The sequence below is a fragment of the Pleurodeles waltl genome, chromosome 4_1 (genome assembly GCF_031143425.1).
Source record: "Pleurodeles waltl isolate 20211129_DDA chromosome 4_1, aPleWal1.hap1.20221129, whole genome shotgun sequence".
Classification (NCBI taxonomy): domain Eukaryota; kingdom Metazoa; phylum Chordata; class Amphibia; order Caudata; family Salamandridae; genus Pleurodeles; species Pleurodeles waltl.
In genome coordinates this window covers 314,199,345-314,220,031 of record NC_090442.1, presented here as the reverse complement: position 1 = coordinate 314,220,031, position 20,687 = coordinate 314,199,345, and the positions used below count along the sequence as shown (strand labels likewise).

The window sequence follows — 20,687 nt, the reverse complement described above, 5'->3', positions numbered from 1 at the left end:
CTAAGGCCATGGATGCCCTTCACGTCTCTCAGCCAGTGGCTGTTCTCGGAGGCAGCTGACAAGGGGTGGGTCCAAGGCTACTTCTCCCAAACCAGTGCAGCCATATCAATGCCAGAAGCAGGCTTATCACCAACAGGGTGGTTTATGTATGGGGCACCTTCAGGGCTAACCACTCAAAGGGTCGAAGCAGAGGCACACCCTCCAAGGTAGCATCTACCTCGAAACATTGGCTTGCCTTGTATGCCCCTGATCACAGTACACCTGTCGGGTGGAGGCTTCAGGGATGTCCTCTTCATTGGGAGATCACTTATCCATCATATAGCATGGCTACTGCTCGAGCTCATCTTAACCCCACCAAGCACTCCACCCCATGCACACACACCAGTCCAGAGCACCTTGTCCTACTGCAAGAACAGGTTCTGGTTGTCCTTCTTAAAGGGTCATCCAGCTGGTAGCCACTCAAAACTGGGGAAAATATGTTTACTTCCTCTACTTCTAGAGCCCCAGAAAGGATTGCTCTCTCAGACCAATCCTCATTCATGGGCCTTTTTGAATGTACATGCTCTCTGTACATTTCCGCATGGTCACCCCTACAGGATGTAACCCCCTTGTTTCTGCAAGGCGACTTCATGGCCACACTAGACCTGGAGAGCCCTTACTTTCACATCCCCATAGAGGTGGCTCATTGGCGCAACCTGCATTTCATAGTAAGTGGTCAGCTTCTGATAGATAAGTCTATCTATAGGTCCCTTACCTTCTGAATTGATTCCAACATGCTACCCAATCTAGCAGAGGGTCTAAAGGAATGGTCAGAAGAAAAAAATCCTGGAGGACAGAACTACAAAATGGCCATCTCTTCTCACCTCTGAATCCAAGCATTAATGCTTAGTGAAGGGATGCTTATGTCACTGCCTTACAGATTTTGAGCATGGGGACCCCCTTGCCAGGGCTGATGTTGAGGATTATTTAAACCTGGTTGAAAGGACTTGTGTGCCCTTCAGTGGTTCCTTTGGTGCAAGGGTATAGGATTTTGATACGTAAGGTGCTCCACCTAGACAGATTTATTTGGTGGTGAATTGCCAAATGCCATATTCCTATATTTACTGTGCTAGTGCTAATAATTGAGGCGAGTTTTCTCCCTTGCTTTTCTAGGTAAAACATAACAGCCATGTTATGGATCTGCACCAGTACCACATGTTTTGGAGAAAAACTTTCAGGGTTAGATGTATGTTCAGCTTTGCTTCAGACAGAGAGGGAACAAAACTAAAGAATGCAGCACTGAGTAATGAATGTATTAAAGCACTTCCCAGATCTCAAATACAAATATGCAAAAATAATAACACAAGCACTTAGTTTGAATGCAGTAACACCCTTGCAGCTACTAAAATAATCACAGCAATTGGATAATAATATTCAGAGAAAATGCAATGTATCAACAATGAATATGTATGCAGTGACTATGTATATTTATGCATGCACACAATAAAGCTAGATATTAAGAATAGACAATGCATCACCATGGGGATCGAATCAAACATCATCCTTGTCTGCCAACATCAAACTGTGGAACCCGTGACAGCTGAGACAGGAAAAACTTCCGAACTGGAATATTCTGAGCAGTGTGTCCACTCTCAGAAACGAGTTACTTCTGTGCCAGTGTCAAGCTTCCCCACCTTATATACATTAAACAAACTTGAGAGGAATGTTCTATAAACCCCCTCCCTTTGAGTAAGTTGTAAAATTCAAGCGCTGGCTGTACTGGGTCAGCGTTGAAAAAGTACGCAAGAGACTGGCCAGATCCCAAGGTGTATTTCCAAGCCCGAGCTGTACCATCTCTCCCCTAACATTCTCATCCTTGTACACTCTTATCAACGTTGCATACCCCATGTTGTGTTTTCTTCCCTAGTGAGAAAAGTGAGAACACGTTAACACGCTGTGCGTGGAAAAATCCATGCGCCACCAATGTGACGGCATTTGAAGCTAAGCCAAGCAAACAATGGAGTCAGTGGTCAAGCTGGAGTCAGTGGTTAAATAAAGATAGCATTACAGTGTATGGCTAAAAAGTCCAGATGGTTGATGTGGAGAACCTGTTGATGAAGTGGTCACAGACCATGTACTGTCCTGTTGTCGAGATGTGTCCCCCACCCTGCCTTGGATGCGTTTGTGGTGGTGGTCACCTGCAGAACTCTGTTTGCAAAGGACCCCACCACACAACAGGTTGCTGCTGTTCCATCACTGCAGAGAGCGATGGGTGCTGACTCTTAACAACACTAGATCTTCCCAGTGACCCTCCGCTTGTGACCAATGTGCGAGAGAATATGGACTGGAATGCATTTTGGCCTCCAAGCCCTACCAGTTCAGGAACTTGCTAGGTTCATCATGAAAAAACTTTTATGCTTAGCTTATTACCATTAACCCAGTAGTCTAGTAACTTTTTTATTACACTTTTCGTATTCAGAAGTTTCATATAAACTCAGAACCTGTTACGACTATAGTACTCATTTAGAAATATTTAAAAGTCTCCTATTCTGCCTTCTGGCAATTCAGCATCCATTTCACTGTTCTTATTCAAACAGAATAGGAGCTTGAAGTCTCATGGGAAGGAAAAATCCCCTGCATTGTGACTGATGCAAACCTCTTCCCTGAGTGCCCCAGTTGCATGGGTACCTTGATCCTGGTTCTAATTTTTGGTCATGGGCGAATGTGGATCATGCATGTGTGTCATGACCTTGTCTTGTGTCATAATAATGTGTTTTTGTTAGAACAGCAGGGGTGCACCAGGTACTAGCCTCTTAGCGATGGAGGGCTACTGCCCTTACTAGGAGTTGAGTGATGGAATCATAGTGGTGGCAACATACCTGCTTTGTGTTTAGTAAGAATCAGTGGTGTAAATAGCCCTTCATACTTGTGTCACTGCAGTGATGCCTACCAGCCCCCTCATGTAAAGTTCCACTGCTGTCTACTTAGCTCATGCTTCATCTACATGGTAACTGCGTGTAGCTCTGCTCAGAGTTGGATACTTGCGTGTGGCTGCTGGTATGTATGTGTGCCTGTGCACGGGGCATAATCTGGAGGCCTGTGAGTTTCATTTCGGAAACCCAGGACAGTGAAAGGCTAGTGGAGGCGAAGACTGCAACCGTGAGAAAAAAGATGTTATGTTACGTGTATTTGTGAAGCTCACCATCACCCATGAGGATATTCTGGAGCTGTGGATTTCTTTTTCTCAAAGGCTCTGGTGGGAACACACAATCTGGAGTAAGGTGAGCAGCGCATTCTCTGTGCACTTTAAAGGGCTCAATAGGGCCTGGGGCTTCAACTCATTGTAAAGCGAGATGGTGGGTCTGATAAAGTTGGCACTGTTGACCAGGGAATCTTCATAAAGGGGAAGGGTTAGATCTTGGAACATTTGTGAGGCAAATTTCAGTGAAAAGGATGTATCAACAGTGATGCAGAACGTCCTAAGACTGAGGATGCCCCAGTTCTCATCGGGGAAAGATCAGATCCTCAGCTTCAGGAGACGGAGCCACAAACCTGTCTTTCAGCAATTGCCAGCTGCCATCAGGCCTGGTAAGACCATTTGAGGCTGCCAGGCCTACCAGGGACTTGCACAAACCTAGCACATATCGCTGCCAAACTTTACTCTTAAGGGCAGACTAAGATTTTGTCACGTGGGGACTAGCATGGGCCCCATCCGAAAGTCAACTTTGTGGCCTTGAAATTCAAAAACTATGTAGCTCCTAAAAGATCTTGTGATGTGATCCTTATTGGGAAAGACTGAAGCTTTACCAGGATGTGTTCTGGAGGTTCTGCTTCTTTTTGGTGTTCCCTAATTCTGTGCACTTTTCTGATTTTGTATTTAGTGTTGTGCCCCCTTCAGTAGAGCAACAGACAAAAATTGGAAGTAGGTCATCGCTCTCAGCTTCCTCTGAGTTGAAATTGACTGGAATGTTTTCCCTTCTAGATCAATTTTCTAAATCTAGGCTTTTGTCTAATTTGTCCGTCTGTAGCTTGTTGAATTTGACCTGTATTCTTGACCTTTAACATAAGCACGATGAGAGATTGCAGAAGGTGTTAGGAATTCTGGAGAGTAAAGGGCTGACAGTAGAGCTGAACAAGTGTAAGTGTAAGTGTGTCGCGGTTCTCAATGGTCTTACCCTCGCAGCGGAGAGGTGTAGGGGAACGGTCCTTGTTCCGACGGGTTCTGCTCTGGCCGAGGTAGGGGCGACCCCTTCCGGTAGCCACGGTGCTGTTTGGTATGAGCGAACCACTACAGTCCGTGCCCTCCAGAAGGAGTCCCAGAGGAAAAACCCCAGTAGGGTAAAAAACCTCCACGGGAACTCCCTGAAACGAAAAGGAGGACACCAGGGTATTAGGACCGCAGTTCAGGAAGGCAGGAAAACAAGGCAAATCAGGAACAGACAGGATTCGCAGAAGGATATCAAATAGGAGCGTGACTATCACCAAGGAGTGTTGCAACGCAATGAACAGGCAGTTGAAATCCCCTTATATACCCCTAGACAGGAAGTAAAAAACAGGAAGTAGAAATGCCACCATCTTGAATTGGGGAAAAGAAAACAATAGTGAATCAGAAACATGCGTCTGACAATGAATGCTGGGCAGAGAGGAAGAGGTCAGCATGCTGGGAAGAAAAAAGGGGAAGTATAAAGTGCTCCTTGTGTAATGGTTCGGGTTTGTTCCCAGGATATCGGTAAGTGAACATGCAGTAAATAAATGGTTAAGCGCATAAAGCGCTGTACGTTGCCAAGTAGCGTCTGCCTTTATGGCAGAGCTTAAAATAAGGTAGGCGGCGAGTGCCGCAACCCGTAAACCGGCTCCTAGGAGCCTCCACGGCTCCTGCCTGAGCCGCGGTATCCCCCGCGACCCAGGCATCAGCCGCGGTGTCCCCTGTGGACCGAGCGCCGGTCGCGGCGCTCTCCGTGACCCGGGTGTCGGCCGCGGAGATATTGAGGCGCCGCGCCGCGGCACCCTGATCCCGCGGCCTCGGTGAGCGCCGCGGCGAGAGCCGCGGCGTAACAGTATGCCCCCTCCCCGAGGCCCCGGGTTTGTGAGGGAAAAGCAGAAAAAAGCGGCGGATCAAAAGAGGAGCATGAACTAAGGAGGCATCCTCCCTGGAACATTCACTCATAGGGTAGCCCTTCCAATGAATAAGATACTGGAGGTGCCCATGGAAAAACCGAGAGTCACAGATCTCTTGAACTTCGTACTCAGGCACGTTATCAACCAACAGAGGAGGGGGACACGGCAACTGCAGAATTGATTCCAGAAACGGGAGATATATTGAGGACCCCTGTCCGATATAATAACTTGGGGTAGCCCATGTAGCCTGAATATTTCTTGAGTAAAGACCTGACTTAATTCCTTTGCCGTAGGTAACTTTCTCAAGGCTGTGAAGTGGGCCATCTTGGTGAAGGAGTCCACAGTTACCATTATGATGTGGTTTCCCATTGAGGAAGGTAAAGTGCACATAAAATCGGTGGATATGGTATGCCATGGGCCTGGGGGAACAGGTAATGGGCGGAGTAACCCCACAGGTCTGGTTCGGGGTGTCTTGGCTTGAGCACATGTAGGACAGGATAACACATATGCCTCAGCGTCAGCCTTGAGAGTCGGCCACCAGAAAGAGCGAAGCAAAAGATCTTGAGTCGCTTTCATTCCTCGATGACCTGCAATGGGGGAATCATAGCACATGCGTAAAGCTTCGATTTGCACTGTTTTAGTGGGTAAAAACAGGGCCTTATCATGATAATAGTAGTCACGATCTATGTGCAACTGTGGACGTAACCTTTTTAGTTCTGTTTCGTGTAGACGGGCATATTCAGACTTGACTTGATCTAAAAAGGTCTGTGTTACCCCTATGATTTTATTGTTGTCAAATAAGTTTTGAACCGCAGAATCACAGCACCCAGGATAACGTCGGGACAGGGCATCCGCCAGAATGTTCTGAGAACCAGGGATGTAGGTGATATAGAAATCATATTGGCTGAAGAAGAAGGCCCATCGAGCCTGCCGGCTGTTTTGGCACTGGAAATTTCTTAAACACTGTAGATTTCTGTGATCGGTCCGGGCTTCGAAGGGCTCCTTGGATCCCATCAAAAAGTGTCTCCATTCGGTGCACGCGACCTTTAAGGCGAGTAATTCACGTTCTAGCACGGAATAGTTTCGCTCGGAATCAGATAGTATGTGTGACAGATAAAATACAGGGTGTTCTAGGTCATCATCGTCTTGTTTTTGTAACAAGGCAGCCCCAATGGCTCTTTCTGAGGCGTCTGTGACAACAATGAATTGTTTGCTGGTGTCTGGGTGTCGAAGAATAGGGGCTTGAATAAAGGCTTTCTTTAAGTCCTGAAAAGCTGACTCAGCGCCTGGTGTCCAACAAAAACCTTTCTTTAGGTGTTCTTTTTTGAGGGTTTGGGTAATGAAGCTGGTTCTCTGGGCAAAGTCTGCTATGAACTGTCGGTAGAAGTTGGCTAGTCCCAGAAAACATTGAGTCTCCTTAATGGAAGAAGGAGATGGCCAATCCAATATTGCCTGTACTTTGTCTGAGTCCATGGCAACTCCGGTTTGGTCTATACAGTATCCTAAATATTTTACTTCTATCTGATCAAATTCACATTTTTCAGGCTTACAGAACAAATGATGTTGTCGGAGTCTCTCTAAGACTTGGCGGACGTGCTTGGAATGTTCCTCTGGATGGACCGAATAAATTAGAATATCGTCAAGATACACTACCACTGTTTGTTGCAAAAGATCAGAAAAGATAGAATCCATGAATCTTTGAAAGATGGACGGGGCATTAGTGAGTCTGAAGGGCATTACTCTATATTCGAAGTGACCAAAAGGTGTTCTAAAGGCGGTCTTCCATTCATCACCTTCTCTGATTCTTAGTAGATGATAGGCTCCTCGGAGATTCAGCTTAGTGAATCTCTTGGCTCCTCTGACTGCTTCTAAGATGTCTTTGATGAGGGGTAACGGATACCGGTCTTTGATAGTGATCCTGTTTAACCCTCTGAAATCGATACAGAGACGCAGATCTTTGGTTTTCTTTGGTACAAAGAAAAGAGGAGCCCCGGCGGGTGAAGAGGAGGGAGTTATTAACCCACTTTGTAGATTCTCATCTAGGTACTCCTTCAAAATTTGTTTCTCTGGTTCGGTGAGGGAGTACATCCGCCCAAAAGGAACTACAGTGTCTGGCTCTAAAGAAATGGCACTGTTGTATTCTCTGTGGGGTGGCAATTCAGGTCTTTCTGGCTTCTGGAATACATCGATATAGTCCTGATACTGTCTGGGAACTCCCTGTAGGACATTAATGGATCCTCCCACCTGAGAAGGTGTTGTTGAGAGATTTTTTGGGGACCAATAATCCCCGGCCGGATAGCAGTGGTGTTGACAAAAATGGGAGGATAACGAAATGGTTTTTGTTTCCCAGTTGATGTAAGGATTGTGCCGGGTAAGCCATGGAATTCCCAGGATCATGACATGGTGTGGTGACGAGATTAAGTCAAACGAGAGAATCTCCTGATGTTTACCGAACTGTAAACAGACGGTAGGGGTGGTGTATTGTACAGGCCCAGAGGCCAAGAGCGATCCATCAACGGTATGTACCTGTTCTGGTATTTCTTTGGGTATTTGCGCTATCTGTCGTTCTTTGGCCCAGGTTTCATCTAAATAAAGGCCACTGGCTCCGCAGTCCAATAAAGCCAAAGTTCTTGCTTCACGTCCATCAGTTAAATGGAGGGTAACTGGTAAGAGAAAAAGAGCAGTTCCTCCCTCCCTGGAAGAGCAAATAGAAGGTATATCACGATATCCCGTCCTCGCCCTTCTTACCGGGGACGGGAGTTGGCGTTTCCCAAGGGCTTGGTTGGACGAATGGGACAGGCGCGAATTAAGTGACCAGCTGCACCACAATATAGGCAAAGCCCCTTCCTTCGTCGATGTTCCCTTTCACTGGCGGATAACGGTCCGCGAGCTGTGTCAATCTGCATGGGCTCTTCCTCGGTATTCCCTTTGGATTCAGGGTGGACTTCCTCGGAACGATGGGTGAAGGGACGAGATGGTACTGAGTGAGAAGGCAACCGACTCTTCTTTTTCTCCATTCTTCGTTCACTCAACCGATACTCTATCGTTAGTGCCTGGTCCATCAACCCTTTGAGGTTTTCTATCCTGGCAGAATGTACTAGTTCATCTTTGATGTCCTCTCTTAGACCTCTACGGAAGAGTGTCACCAAGGTACGTTCCACCCAGGTTGTTTCTGCAGCTAATTGTCTGAAATGGGTGATGTATTGTAATACATCTTGACTCCCTTGTTGGACTTCGCAAAGAGCCTCTTCTGCTGACGCCTCGAGTCCAGGGCGTTCGAACATCTGTTTAAAAGTAGTGATAAAGGTGGAATAATTAGATAGACAGGGATCGTTTCTGGTTACTAGAGGTGTGGCCCAGGCCAAGGCTGGTCCTGATAAGGCGCTAATCAAATACCCCACCTTGGTCTTATCTTGTACAAATTGCGAGGGACGAAAGGCAAAGTACACCGTTAAGGCATCCAGGAATTCTTTTAATGTGGTGGGATCCCCGGAAAATCGAGGTGTAGAGGCGGCTACTGCAGGGACATCTGTGGTCCGGGAGGCAAAGGCTTGCCGATAAACAGTATTCTCAGTACGTAGTTGCTGGAGTTCTTGAGCCTGTTGTTGTATCGTCGCCAGTAGGTCCTGGTTAGCAGGTTCTGTGCTTGCCACTGGGTTATCCATAGTTCCGGACTGCAACTGGAATTGTGGGCGTTGCAATCTGTCGCGGTTCTCAATGGTCTTACCCTCGCAGCGGAGAGGTGTAGGGGAACGGTCCTTGTTCCGACGGGTTCTGCTCTGGCCGAGGTAGGGGCGACCCCTTCCGGTAGCCACGGTGCTGTTTGGTATGAGCGAACCACTACAGTCCGTGCCCCCCAGAAGGAGTCCCAGAGGAAAAACCCCAGTAGGGTAAAAAACCTCCACGGGAACTCCCTGAAACGAAAAGGAGGACACCAGGGTATTAGGACCGCAGTTCAGGAAGGCAGGAAAACAAGGCAAATCAGGAACAGACAGGATTCGCAGAAGGATATCAAATAGGAGCGTGACTATCACCAAGGAGTGTTGCAACGCAATGAACAGGCAGTTGAAATCCCCTTATATACCCCTAGACAGGAAGTAAAAAACAGGAAGTAGAAATGCCACAATCTTGAATTGGGGAAAAGAAAACAATAGTGAATCAGAAACATGCGTCTGACAATGAATGCTGGGCAGAGAGGAAGAGGTCAGCATGCTGGGAAGAAAAAAGGGGAAGTATAAAGTGCTCCTTGTGTAATGGTTCGGGTTTGTTCCCAGGATATCGGTAAGTGAACATGCAGTAAATAAATGGTTAAGCGCATAAAGCGCTGTACGTTGCCAAGTAGCGTCTGCCTTTATGGCAGAGCTTAAAATAAGGTAGGCGGCGAGTGCCGCAACCCGTAAACCGGCTCCTGCCTGAGCCGCGGTATCCCCCGCGACCCAGGCATCAGCTGCGGTGTCCCCTGTGGACCGAGCGCCGGTCGCGGCGCTCTCCGTGACCCGGGTGTCGGCCGCGGAGCTATTGAGGCGCTGCGCCGCGGCACCCTGAGCCCGCGGCCTCGGTGAGCGCCGCGGCGAGAGCCATGGCGTAACAAAGTGTGTAGAGAGGAGTGTAACTTATTTGGGGCACATGATTGGTGAATGGGAGGGTCCAACCTAAACCTTCATTGATCAGTGCTATCACTGGAGCCCCAGCACCTACAAACAAGGATGAGGTGAAGTTGTTTTTGCTAATGGCCGAGTACTGCCCCATATCTTACTACATTAATACGTTCAACAGTTACTTTAATGTGCAAATTGTATATTGCCACAACTTCAGGACATTTAAAGTGTGTGCTTGTCCAGTGTCTTGCACTGCATGCAGCATCAACTTTGGAAGAAAATGCTCTAACAAGTATCAGGAAGGTACTAGCTGCAATCGATCGTACAGAAATATGTGCAGACAGATCTTTAAGTGGGATGAAAATGTGGGGGCTCTCTAAAAGGGAACATGTATAAAATCAATTTCTGTGATTCCCATCGTATGCCATCTGGCCTTTATTTGGGTTTCTCTTTGCGATGTTGTTGCATTCAAAAACATAACACAATTGACATACACCTAAAATTTGTCAGTCCTTCGACTTTGTCAGTAGTTGTTAGCTGTTTTCTGATAAATGAGTAACAACAATGATTAGTTATAAATAATTAACATTGGAAATGTTTCAATTCTGAAATTGTGAGACTGTGAATTAAATATTATTGAGGCCTGTGGAAGGAGTATGGCCTTCAGTTATGTGTGCTTTATGTAAGATATGTATGCCCTTTTTCTCTTCACATCTCACCCATCTGCACATTTTCAAACTCCTCTTTTTCCTCTTCAGCACCCTCTTTTCCCTCTTCCCTGAATGGATTCCCTCGCATCTCCCTCATTTTACCAACCCAAACATACACTTCACTCATTCACATTTAAACACTTTATTTCATTTTGCTTTTGCCTTCTAAATACAGGGAGTGCAGAATTATTAGGCAAATGAGTATTTTGCCCACATCATCCTCTTTATGCATGTTGTCTTACTCCAAGCTGTATAGGCTCGAAAGCCTACTACCAATTAAGCATATTAGGTGATGTGCATCTCTGTAATGAGAAGGGGTGTGGTCTAATGACATCAACACCCTATATCAGGTGTGCATAATTATTAGGCAACTTCCTTTCCTTTGGCAAAATGGGTCAAAAGAAGGACTTGACAGGCTCAGAAAAGTCAAAAATAGTGAGATATCTTGCAGAGGGATGCAGCACTCTTAAAATTGCAAAGCTTCTGAAGCGTGATCATCGAACAATCAAGCGTTTCATTCAAAATAGTCAACAGGGTCGCAAGAAGCGTGTGGAAAAACCAAGGCGCAAAATAACTGCCCATGAACTGAGAAAAGTCAAGCGTGCAGCTGCCACGATGCCACTTGCCACCAGTTTGGCCATATTTCAGAGCTGCAACATCACTGGAGTGCCCAAAAGCACAAGGTGTGCAATACTCAGAGACATGGCCAAGGTAAGAAAGGCTGAAAGACGACCACCACTGAACAAGACACACAAGCTGAAACGTCAAGACTGGGCCAAGAAATATCTCAAGACTGATTTTTCTAAGGTTTTATGGACTGATGAAATGAGAGTGAGTCTTGATGGGCCAGATGGATGGGCCCGTGGCTGGATTGGTAAAGGGCAGAGAGCTCCAGTCCGACTCAGACGCCAGCAAGGTGGAGGTGGAGTACTGGTTTGGGCTGGTATCATCAAAGATGAGCTTGTGGGGCCTTTTCGGGTTGAGGATGTAGTCAAGCTCAACTCCCAGTCCTACTGCCAGTTCCTGGAAGACACCTTCTTCAAGCAGTGGTACAGGAAGAAGTCTGCATCCTTCAAGAAAAACATGGTTTTCATGCAGGACAATGCTCCATCACACGCGTCCAAGTACTCCACAGCGTGGCTGGCAAGAAAGGGTATAAAAGAAGGAAATCTAATGACATGGCCTCCTTGTTCACCTGATCTGAACCCCATTGAGAACCTGTGGTCCATCATCAAATGTGAGATTTACAAGGAGGGAAAACCGTACACCTCTCTGAACAGTGTCTGGGAGGCTGTGGTTGCTGCTGCACGCAATGTTGATGGTGAACAGATCAAAACACTGACAGAATCCATGGATGGCAGGCTTTTGAGTGTCCTTGCAAAGAAAGGTGGCTATATTGGTCACTGATTTGTTTTTGTTTTGTTTTTGAATGTCAGAAATGTATATTTGTGAATGTTGAGATGTTATATTGGTTTCACTGGTAATAATAAATAATTGAAATGGGTATATATTTTTTTTTGTTAAGTTGCCTAATAATTATGCACAGTAATAGTCACCTGCACACACAGATATCCCCCTAACATAGCTAAAACTAAAAACAAACTAAAAACTACTTCCAAAAATATTCAGCTTTGATATTAATGAGTTTTTTGGGTTCATTGAGAACATGGTTGTTGTTCAATAATAAAATTAATCCTCAAAAATACAACTTGCCTAATAATTCTGCACTCCCTGTATGTTGACCTCTACTCACCCCTTCAGACACACTAACACTGAATTTCAGTTGAAAATGGAATACATGACCATTGTTTTGTGTGCTATGTAGAGCCCAACCCACTGCCAGGCACTTTGCTTTACCTTCAGCCTCAGCACCAGCACTCTCAATCAAAGCCCCTCATAAACACCTGTCTCAAGTCAAAGCATGCACTATGCAAGAGTAATACAATGCACAGAAAAACAGCATGATGAAACAGCTAACTCTCTTGTGGAATGGAGCTTTGGGTAAAGCGTGAAATAGGAGGAACTAAATGGCTGGCACACATTACACACATTTTAACATTTGCATATCAATCCAGGTTTGTGGCATTGTTGTTAAGGGCATGAAGATAGGGCCAGCTTTAACACCGTACACCAGATAACTGCCTTTACTGTAAGCACATATTTCTCCCCATGCGCTTGACTCAGATATTTGGATCCATTTAGCAAATCGATCTATTTCATATTTTAGGTGAATGCATAGCCCCTCAGTCCTAAAAGAGAACCTGCCCCAAATTGTGAGGGCCAGATCAGTTGTCAAAGATTTATTTTGGTGGCCAGGAGTAGATAAGGCGATGGAAACATTTGTTAGAACCTGTGGAAGTTGCTCCTCCACTGACAAATCCTTGCATACATTAAGCCCACCCATGGGTGAATGTCTTATTCCGTTATAACCTTGGGAATGTGTGGCTGTGGATTTATTAGTTCCTGTTGAGGAGTTGCAGGAGTATGTGATTGTATTGATGGATCTTTTCTCTAAATGGCCTGTCGTGGATATAGTGTAAAGAGCTGATACCACCACAGTTTCAGAATTTTTGGATAGGACCTTTTGGTCAGAAGGGATTCTGGTTGTGGTGCTGAGTGATAATAGTGTGCAATTCGTTCCTAATGCAGCAAGGACATATTTTGAGAAGGTAGGGCTGAAGCACAAGATGACATTCCTTTATAATCCCCGTGGTAATGGACCATGGAACAATTTAACTGAGTGATCAAGGGTGTTATTCAGAGTACAGTTGGTAAACAAAGTGATTGGTGGAATGCAGTACAGAAGGCTGTGTAGATCTATAGAGTGACTTAGAAAGATTTTACTGATTTGTCCCTATTTGTGAAAGGAAGGAGCCCTAGATGTAAGTTCACTCCGGCGTGGTTGCGTGACAGTGCAGTTGAAGGATGGTCACTGGACCTTGTGAAGAAAAAACTGGAAAAGAGATTGCTAAGAGTAAGTCTTACTGTGATACTGCCCATAGTGTCAACCCAGTTCATGTGAAAGTTAGAGAATGTTTAAGGGTGAGAAAACCTCAGAAGGTATCATAGGGTGAAAGCCATTTTTTGCACCAGAACAAGTGGTAGAGACTTTACAGAATGCTGTCAGACTCAAAAGTGGTGAAGGGAAGCAAGGAATCACGTTGGTTGGAAGATATGGTTGAGTTTGCAAATGAACAGTCTACATCACCACTAGGTGGGATCTCTGACGCCCCGTGTACGTCCAGTGTGGTTTCAGACAAGTGCACTAGTGATGTTAATGAAGGATCTAAAGGTGATGCGCAAGAACTGCAAACTGTTGAGGCAGACTGTGAGAAGAGAAAGGGAATTACGTGGATGGTTGGAAGATTATGTTGTAGGTTAAAGTTATTTAAGCAATTCTCTTGCAACTAAAATGTTTGTCTTGGATGTTGTTTTTTTAGAAAACATTTTGTCTCTCTTCTTTCTGTTTCTTACTTTCCTGTTTTTTTCTCTCTTCTCTAATTTTTTGTAGTTGGAAGAAGGGGTTTTGCGGGGTTATATTGAAAGATGTATTTTTTGTATTGTTGGGGGGGATGTATTATGGTTTTTATTCCTACAAGATGACATGGAATGTACAGGGTGTAGATGGTGACATAGATAGGTTCCACTGTCTAGCATTCTGTAAAGACTGTTGCTGTGGCGGAGGAGCCGGGCGGACCCGATTCCTGTACATCTGGAGCTTACTAATAAAGGAAGCTTGTAAGTCCTTGCTGCCTGCCTCGTTACTTGTAAGTAAGGGAAGCTACACCTACAGCCACCCAGTGCTTAATTTGTGCTTGTTGTTTCCGGTGCTGAACACTGGCATCTATTTTTGAGGGCCGGAGCTTATTCTTCTGACTCAAACATTTGCTGCAAGCAAAAGTCACATATGAGAAAGACGGAGGTAGGAAAAAACGAAAAAGCGCCACAAAGCGAGAAAGTAGAAAGCTGCAAGAGTGAGCTGAAGGGGCAGGGAGTGGCTTTATATGGATTGAAGAGGCCCGAGATGGCTTCAGGATTAAGCCGCCTCAGTATTCCATGTTCCCACATTTAATTGCAGCAGCCGTGTGTTTAAGAGGAGGACTTTGGGCACCAGCATGTTTTTATTTACAAATTAAGCACTGCAGCCACCCATCTGATGCATGGCCTCCCTCAAGTCTCCGGATTTCTGCTTGATTCTCGCAGGTTGCGGCACAAATGCTGTTTATCACATTAAAGCTTTTCCGTAGTGGCTTTGACAAAGGTGGAGAAAAAGGAGATGAAAAGGATTTTGTTAAATAGTATACATTTAGGAGACACAGAATTGAATGTGAGAAGTGGTGTGATGATTTAGTTGAGTTTTCATATGTAAGATAGTTCATCATGTATCCCAGTGAAAGTTCTTTCTGGAAAACAGAATGGTACACCAAGCAGCCAATAGTGTGAGGTGACATAGTAATACACACTGGATGAAGTCAAAGTCCACTGTGTGATATATTTAAACAATTGGTAACAGTATGTGTTGTAGACAGCTGTGCTGTCAAGCCAGACTGAGAAAACAAAGAATGTATTTTAGTTTCTGTTGTTAGATTAAGATAGGTATAGAGGAACGGACTCGAGGGGGGCGAGAGTGCAGTACAAGTGGAAGACACACTATTTTGATTTTCAGAACGTCACAGACATTATTTTTTGTGTCTTAAAAACGTTTTCCACCTGTTCAAGTAAATCAAAATATGTAAAACACATTATTTCCTTAGGCACCGTATAAATCTAAGCTCTGACTTGCTGATCACCCCTGATTTTTACTGGGATCGAGAGAACTTGGAGCAACTTTATGACAAAACTTGTCAATTTCTTAGCATCAGTCGCCGAGTAAAGGTGAGGCTTTTGCATTATTTGAGATCAAATGTATTATTTTAAATTGTTTTTCAGATAAAGTTAAACTGAAAGCAATATGGTTCCCATAAAGCGCACAAAAGCGATGTTTTTCTCTTAAAAATGTTTACATTTTTCTATTTTTGCTTGCTTAATGGGTGATTCATCTCAGTATTAGTACTTCTCTCTAGATCATGGGTGCTTCCAAAGATTTTCCCAGGGGCCCAAATTTTGTTCTGTGATGTGAGCGAGGGCTGCATTGAAGCGAGCAGGGTGGCAGTTGGGGCTTGTGGGGCTTGTGGGTGTGTTGGAGGTAATGTGAGTTTAGGGGAGTTGCTTAAGCATCTAGTGGCTGAATTGCACAAAATGAAACCAGAAAAACAGGCATTAATCCCAGCTTCCCCACTTTATCAAACTGTGTGATCCTATGCAATTTTTCATTCCACTCTCCCTCCATTCTCACATATGAAACTACTAGAAATACAGAATTTCCGGATGAATGGTGTACGAAACTTTCTCCTGTGTTTGATTTGATAAACAATATTGTTGTTCATGTATAACACGAAACCAGGCCACCTAAATGGCCACATATCAATTGACTTGCCTCTTAGGTCCCTATTGGCATTGTTGCCAGGGTTGGGGAAGAATTAATCTTTTTATATTGATGTTTACAAAAATGCATTGTTTAAAAAAACAAAACTTCTCAATTTTCAATGTACTGACATAATCTGATTTACTAAGATGAAACTGTTCTGCATGAAAATAAAATACCCTTTTTGAATTCTGAAGAGACTTCTCATATTTTTATCCTTTTGCTGCAAGATGTCTTTGAAAAATGATAGTGTTCCTAACGTTAAGTGGTGTAGGACCACCTAGTTGTATTCTTTTTTTTAACTGCAATTAACCTGTAAATAAACACCTGTTTAGTTAACATGTTTTTAAAAAGTTAGTGCTAGTCGGATAAAAATGAGGCCAGTGCTACTACTGACCAGGTGGCTGCATGCAAATATATGTAGTGGCGCATGTGGCCCCCGGGCCGTACTTTGAGTATCAGTACTCTAGATAAACATTATGTGGTAGCATACAGTCATTTAGAGGCAGCACACCCTCCACAGAAATGGACAAAAACCCCGCACAGACATTTCAATGACAAAACTTTACTGCACACTAATGACAGTGTGTGGGAATCGGGTTTCAGTCAACTTTCAGATTATTTTTTTAACATGCATAATTAATTAAAACCATTACATGACATGAATCAGACCGTATAAAACAACGAAGGCCGCATAGGGTACAGATTTTACTGTACATGAGCACGTCTGTAAATGTTCAGAACTTGGGCTCAAAAAGTCAGGGGAAACTGCTGTATTCACTCCAAGTTTGAGCAAACGAATGTCCTACTAGGTACCACATACGCAGACTTCAGTATAGACTCAGCAGTGTAAGAGTGCCAGGATGTAATATGGCAGAGGTCTTCAAAGCGTGGGGGGCTCCCCCGTTGGGGGCCGTGTTCCTAGGGGGGCGCAAATGCCTCAGTAAGAATTTGTAAATGAAAATTTCTTGGAAGCTCGAATTTGTTTATTTACCACGTTTCCAGGCTGTCTTCATTTACAAACAGCAGCCGAGGTCCATGAGCAGAGTCAAAAACATGATTACAAAGAACAAAATATTCCGTTAACTATTTTTTTCTGTTTTGTACCTGCAGCTAACTACAGATAAAATAACGCACATGGCAAATGACAAATAATTGCAAGTTAATACTTATGAACCCTCAATTGGTTTATGCAATCGCTTCAGATGTCTGTGTGTGAGGGCAAAGAGTTGAATTCTGGTGGGTGCAGTGGGATAAAAGTGCTTGCATTTATATATAGTGGTACGAGGTCCCAGCCTGTAACATTAAGCAGTGTGAAAATGTAAATTAGCATTTTAAAACTGTATTGCACGCAGTCAAAGCTAGACTGCTGCAGAATGGTTTAGTCAGAGATTCTGGAGTTATGCGGCAGAGAAGCGTGAAATTATGCAGCAGTGTTGAAATTATGCAGGAAGAAAAGGCAAATTATGCAGCATATTTTTTAGTAGTTAATTCATTATTCTGTACTTTGTACACAATGGTAATACTATTTGGGCAAAGATTTTCCATCATTAGTACCATTTTAACAACCAAATACAGAAATAAGCAAATGAAAGGTGACCAGTTAAGGGTATTCTACTGTGTGGGAACACGTCACCCCATTTTAGTAACTTTTGATCCATTTGAGCTACCAACAATTTTTTTTTCTAAAATCTGGAGCTTATGCATCAGATAGTAGATTATGTGGTGAATGTGTCATATCCATAATTGTACAAAAAAAGCTGCAGAATTGCATAATTAGTGTTTAGTATGAAACAAGTGCTTTCAAAGCATATATTTAATAATAGGTAAGCAGATTGTACCTGGCGCGAGCATTACTTTATAAGTATCCATTAAAAGGACACTTTCCAGAACTCAATACCCTTATGTCACATGTAATCGTGAAACTTCAAGTGGCTCCATCAATTAAGGCTTATGCTGGGTCCCAAGCAGCCCTTCCACTTGGTGACTAACCAATTACACGCATTTACATTTCTTTCATGTAGCAGACACCTTGGTGAGAAGGCCTGTTTCTTCTTTTTCTCTCTGTCCGCCCTCAGCTTGACAACACAAAATCCCATGTCACCCTCTTTCACTTTCACGCAGAGAGACAGCAAGGTCCATATTAACCATTACAAGGGAGAGGGTGTGGCCAATGGCCTGAGCTGCCGGGTTTAGAGCTGGGGGTCCAGGTTTCAGTCTCGGCGTCGGCTCAGCATCCTGTGATTCTGGGCAAATCACTTAATCTCCCTGTGCCTCCTCGTGACAACATCAACGACATGGTCCAAAGGTGGGGTGCTATCCGGAGGCTATTCTTTCCATCTACAAATGGGAAGACATAGCTCTTTCTTAGAGAGGTGACCTGAGGAAGGTGGCAACATATGGATGCTGTTTTTTTTTCCCAAGAAAGGGCCAGCACTACCGTTCATATAACAGGTGCTGTGGCATTGAGACTAAGGGTGTGAGGGCCACTGCACACCAATTATGACTGTCTTAGTAGCAAAAAGTGGAGTGGGGGCCTATTTACCATACTGTTATTAGGGCCCAGTTCACCCTTGTTGAACAGGGGACAGGATACGAGCACCAGGGAAAGGGATTGGGGGCGAGATGTGGGGCTTTGTTCTAATTTTTCATTACACAAAAGGGCAGGCAGCCAGCCTACTCTGAGCCTCAGGCCTGGGAGTAATAGCTCTGTGTAGTGGGCAGAGGACAAAGCCTGTTTCGTAGGGCTGTCGATATCATCGGTGCTACAGGAGCAGTGGCACTGAGGCCTAGTGGTATGAGGGGCCAACTAAATCTCATCTATGGATGTTCTACTATCGTTCCTTGTTTGCATTAGGGACCAGTGCACCTTTGCTGTGTCGGTGTTTTTGGCCTCATACGAATGTCCAAGGAAAGTGAATATTTTCGGCCCTCAGAGAGATGACATACCCCATGAGACAAGCTTGGGCCCATGGTTTTAACAAATAGCAGAGAAGACTGACTGTTTTCCAAGGCAGTAGATATCATTAGTGAAGTAGGTGACGTGGCACTGGATCCCAGGGGCTTGAGGGGCCCGTTGCATCGGAATCTAGACTAGAGTCCTTTTATCAAAAAGAGGCACAGGGCCTCGCTAGCATTACAGCTTAGGACAGCACATGGCGGTCATTTCATTCTGATAGGAACAAATATTCAGTGTCAGGCCTGGAGTGATGAAAGGCAGAGGCTGAGAGCAGCCTGCTACTCAGGACGGCTACTGTTATTAGTGCAGCATGTACAATTGCAGTGTGGCCCACAAGATTGAGCGGCTCACAGCACTCTAATTATGTGGGTAGAGTTTTTGGTCGATTTTGTTTTTGTGTCGTATTTGCTCACATTTAGTGCGGAATTTGCGCTACAGAAAGGTACCCCGGTTAAATTATCTCTTACTCCCAACCCACTAGGCTCAGGTTTGCCACTCCAGCTCCCCCAAGTCTTGCCATAAAGTTTTGTAGGGGGGGTCTGACTTCAAAACATTTCCTTTGAGGGGGCTCAGAGCAAAACAGTTTGAAGGCCTCTCATATTGTCACATGCTGCAGTAGTATTTCTTGTGCAGTGCCTGATTCGAGGTAAAAGATGCGTGCACTGCAATACGATTACCAAAGGAAAGTGCAATTATGCTGCTAGAGGTGTCATATTATCTTAATGGGCCTCAGAAAGAGAAGTGCTTTAACGTGCTGTATAGCGATAAAAGTATGTGGTGCAAGCCAGCACGATGGAAACGTCATACTACGCAGAGATAGGGAGTCAAATGCAAACAGTGAAGACCGTGAGTGCAAAACATGTAGAAGATTACACCTTTTTAAAGAGTGAATGATGTAAACAAGCAGGGTGGAATAGTTGTGATTTGAAAAATATGGTGCGAACAACAATGTAAGACATAGAAGAAGTTAAAAACGTTAAGAACCCAGCCCATGCTGACTGCATCACACACACAGCAAAAATTCCTTCCTCTTAACATTAAAAAGTACTCTCCATGCTGTGCAGAATACAATCGATAAAGTACAAACAAAGGCATTCTGCTAACCAACGCAGTGGTAGCAGCCTAGGACCTCATGGAATGGGGTGGTTAAGTGCTTCATACATCACTCCTGTGTGATAACTGCATGTGCAGGTGGTGGAGCTGCCACCAGGAGATCTCCTGTCAGCATAATCTTTACCCAACGTTACAGTTAGCTTCAGCTGCCAAAATAGCCAGGTCTGATCTGTGACTCAGCAAGTGGCGGCTGGTTCTACCAATAACAGGCCCCTCAATCGGATTTGCGAATGATGCCAAGAATGTGAGAACCCTACATTTAGCGTGATGTTAGCTGGATGCCTACACTGGATGACTGCATGCCTACAAGTGCAGACCCATAGCACGTTTAGGGGCTCCCTGGGGAGATGTTCACGCGCAGGTAAAAGAATCAGGCAAATGCATAGTATTTGTATCGGCGTTTCATCTGCCTTTCCACACAGTCGGCATACCGGGTTTTCTGATGTTTTAAGCCTAGAGGGTAGCCCATCCAATGTAGGCAGAGCCCCCAAAATGGTATCACAGGAACATGCTCTTTATGAACTGTGAATAACAGACAGACCGATATGGCTGGGGTCAGTGCTTAATTTGTAAATAAAAACGTGCTGACTCCCAAAGCCTTCCTCTTAAACACGCGGCTGCTGCATTTAAATGTGGGAACAGGAATACTGAGGCTGCATAATCTTGAAGCCATCTGGGGCCTCTTCAATCCATATAAAACCACTCTCTGCCCCTTCAGCTCACTTTAGCAGCTTTCTGCTTTCTCC

General features: G+C 44.7%; 1 protein-coding gene across 4 annotated transcripts in view; it reads left to right on the top strand.

Moving 5' to 3' along the window:
* Positions 1 to 20,687, top strand: part of RMND1 (required for meiotic nuclear division 1 homolog) — a 221,251-nt gene that overhangs the window by 141,892 nt on the left and 58,672 nt on the right. For all 4 annotated transcript variants that reach the window (XM_069228413.1, XM_069228415.1, XM_069228417.1 and 1 more), the window contains one exon: positions 15,160 to 15,280. In XM_069228413.1, the coding sequence (XP_069084514.1) occupies positions 15,160 to 15,280 (121 nt within the window). The remainder of the gene's footprint in view (positions 1 to 15,159; positions 15,281 to 20,687) is intronic.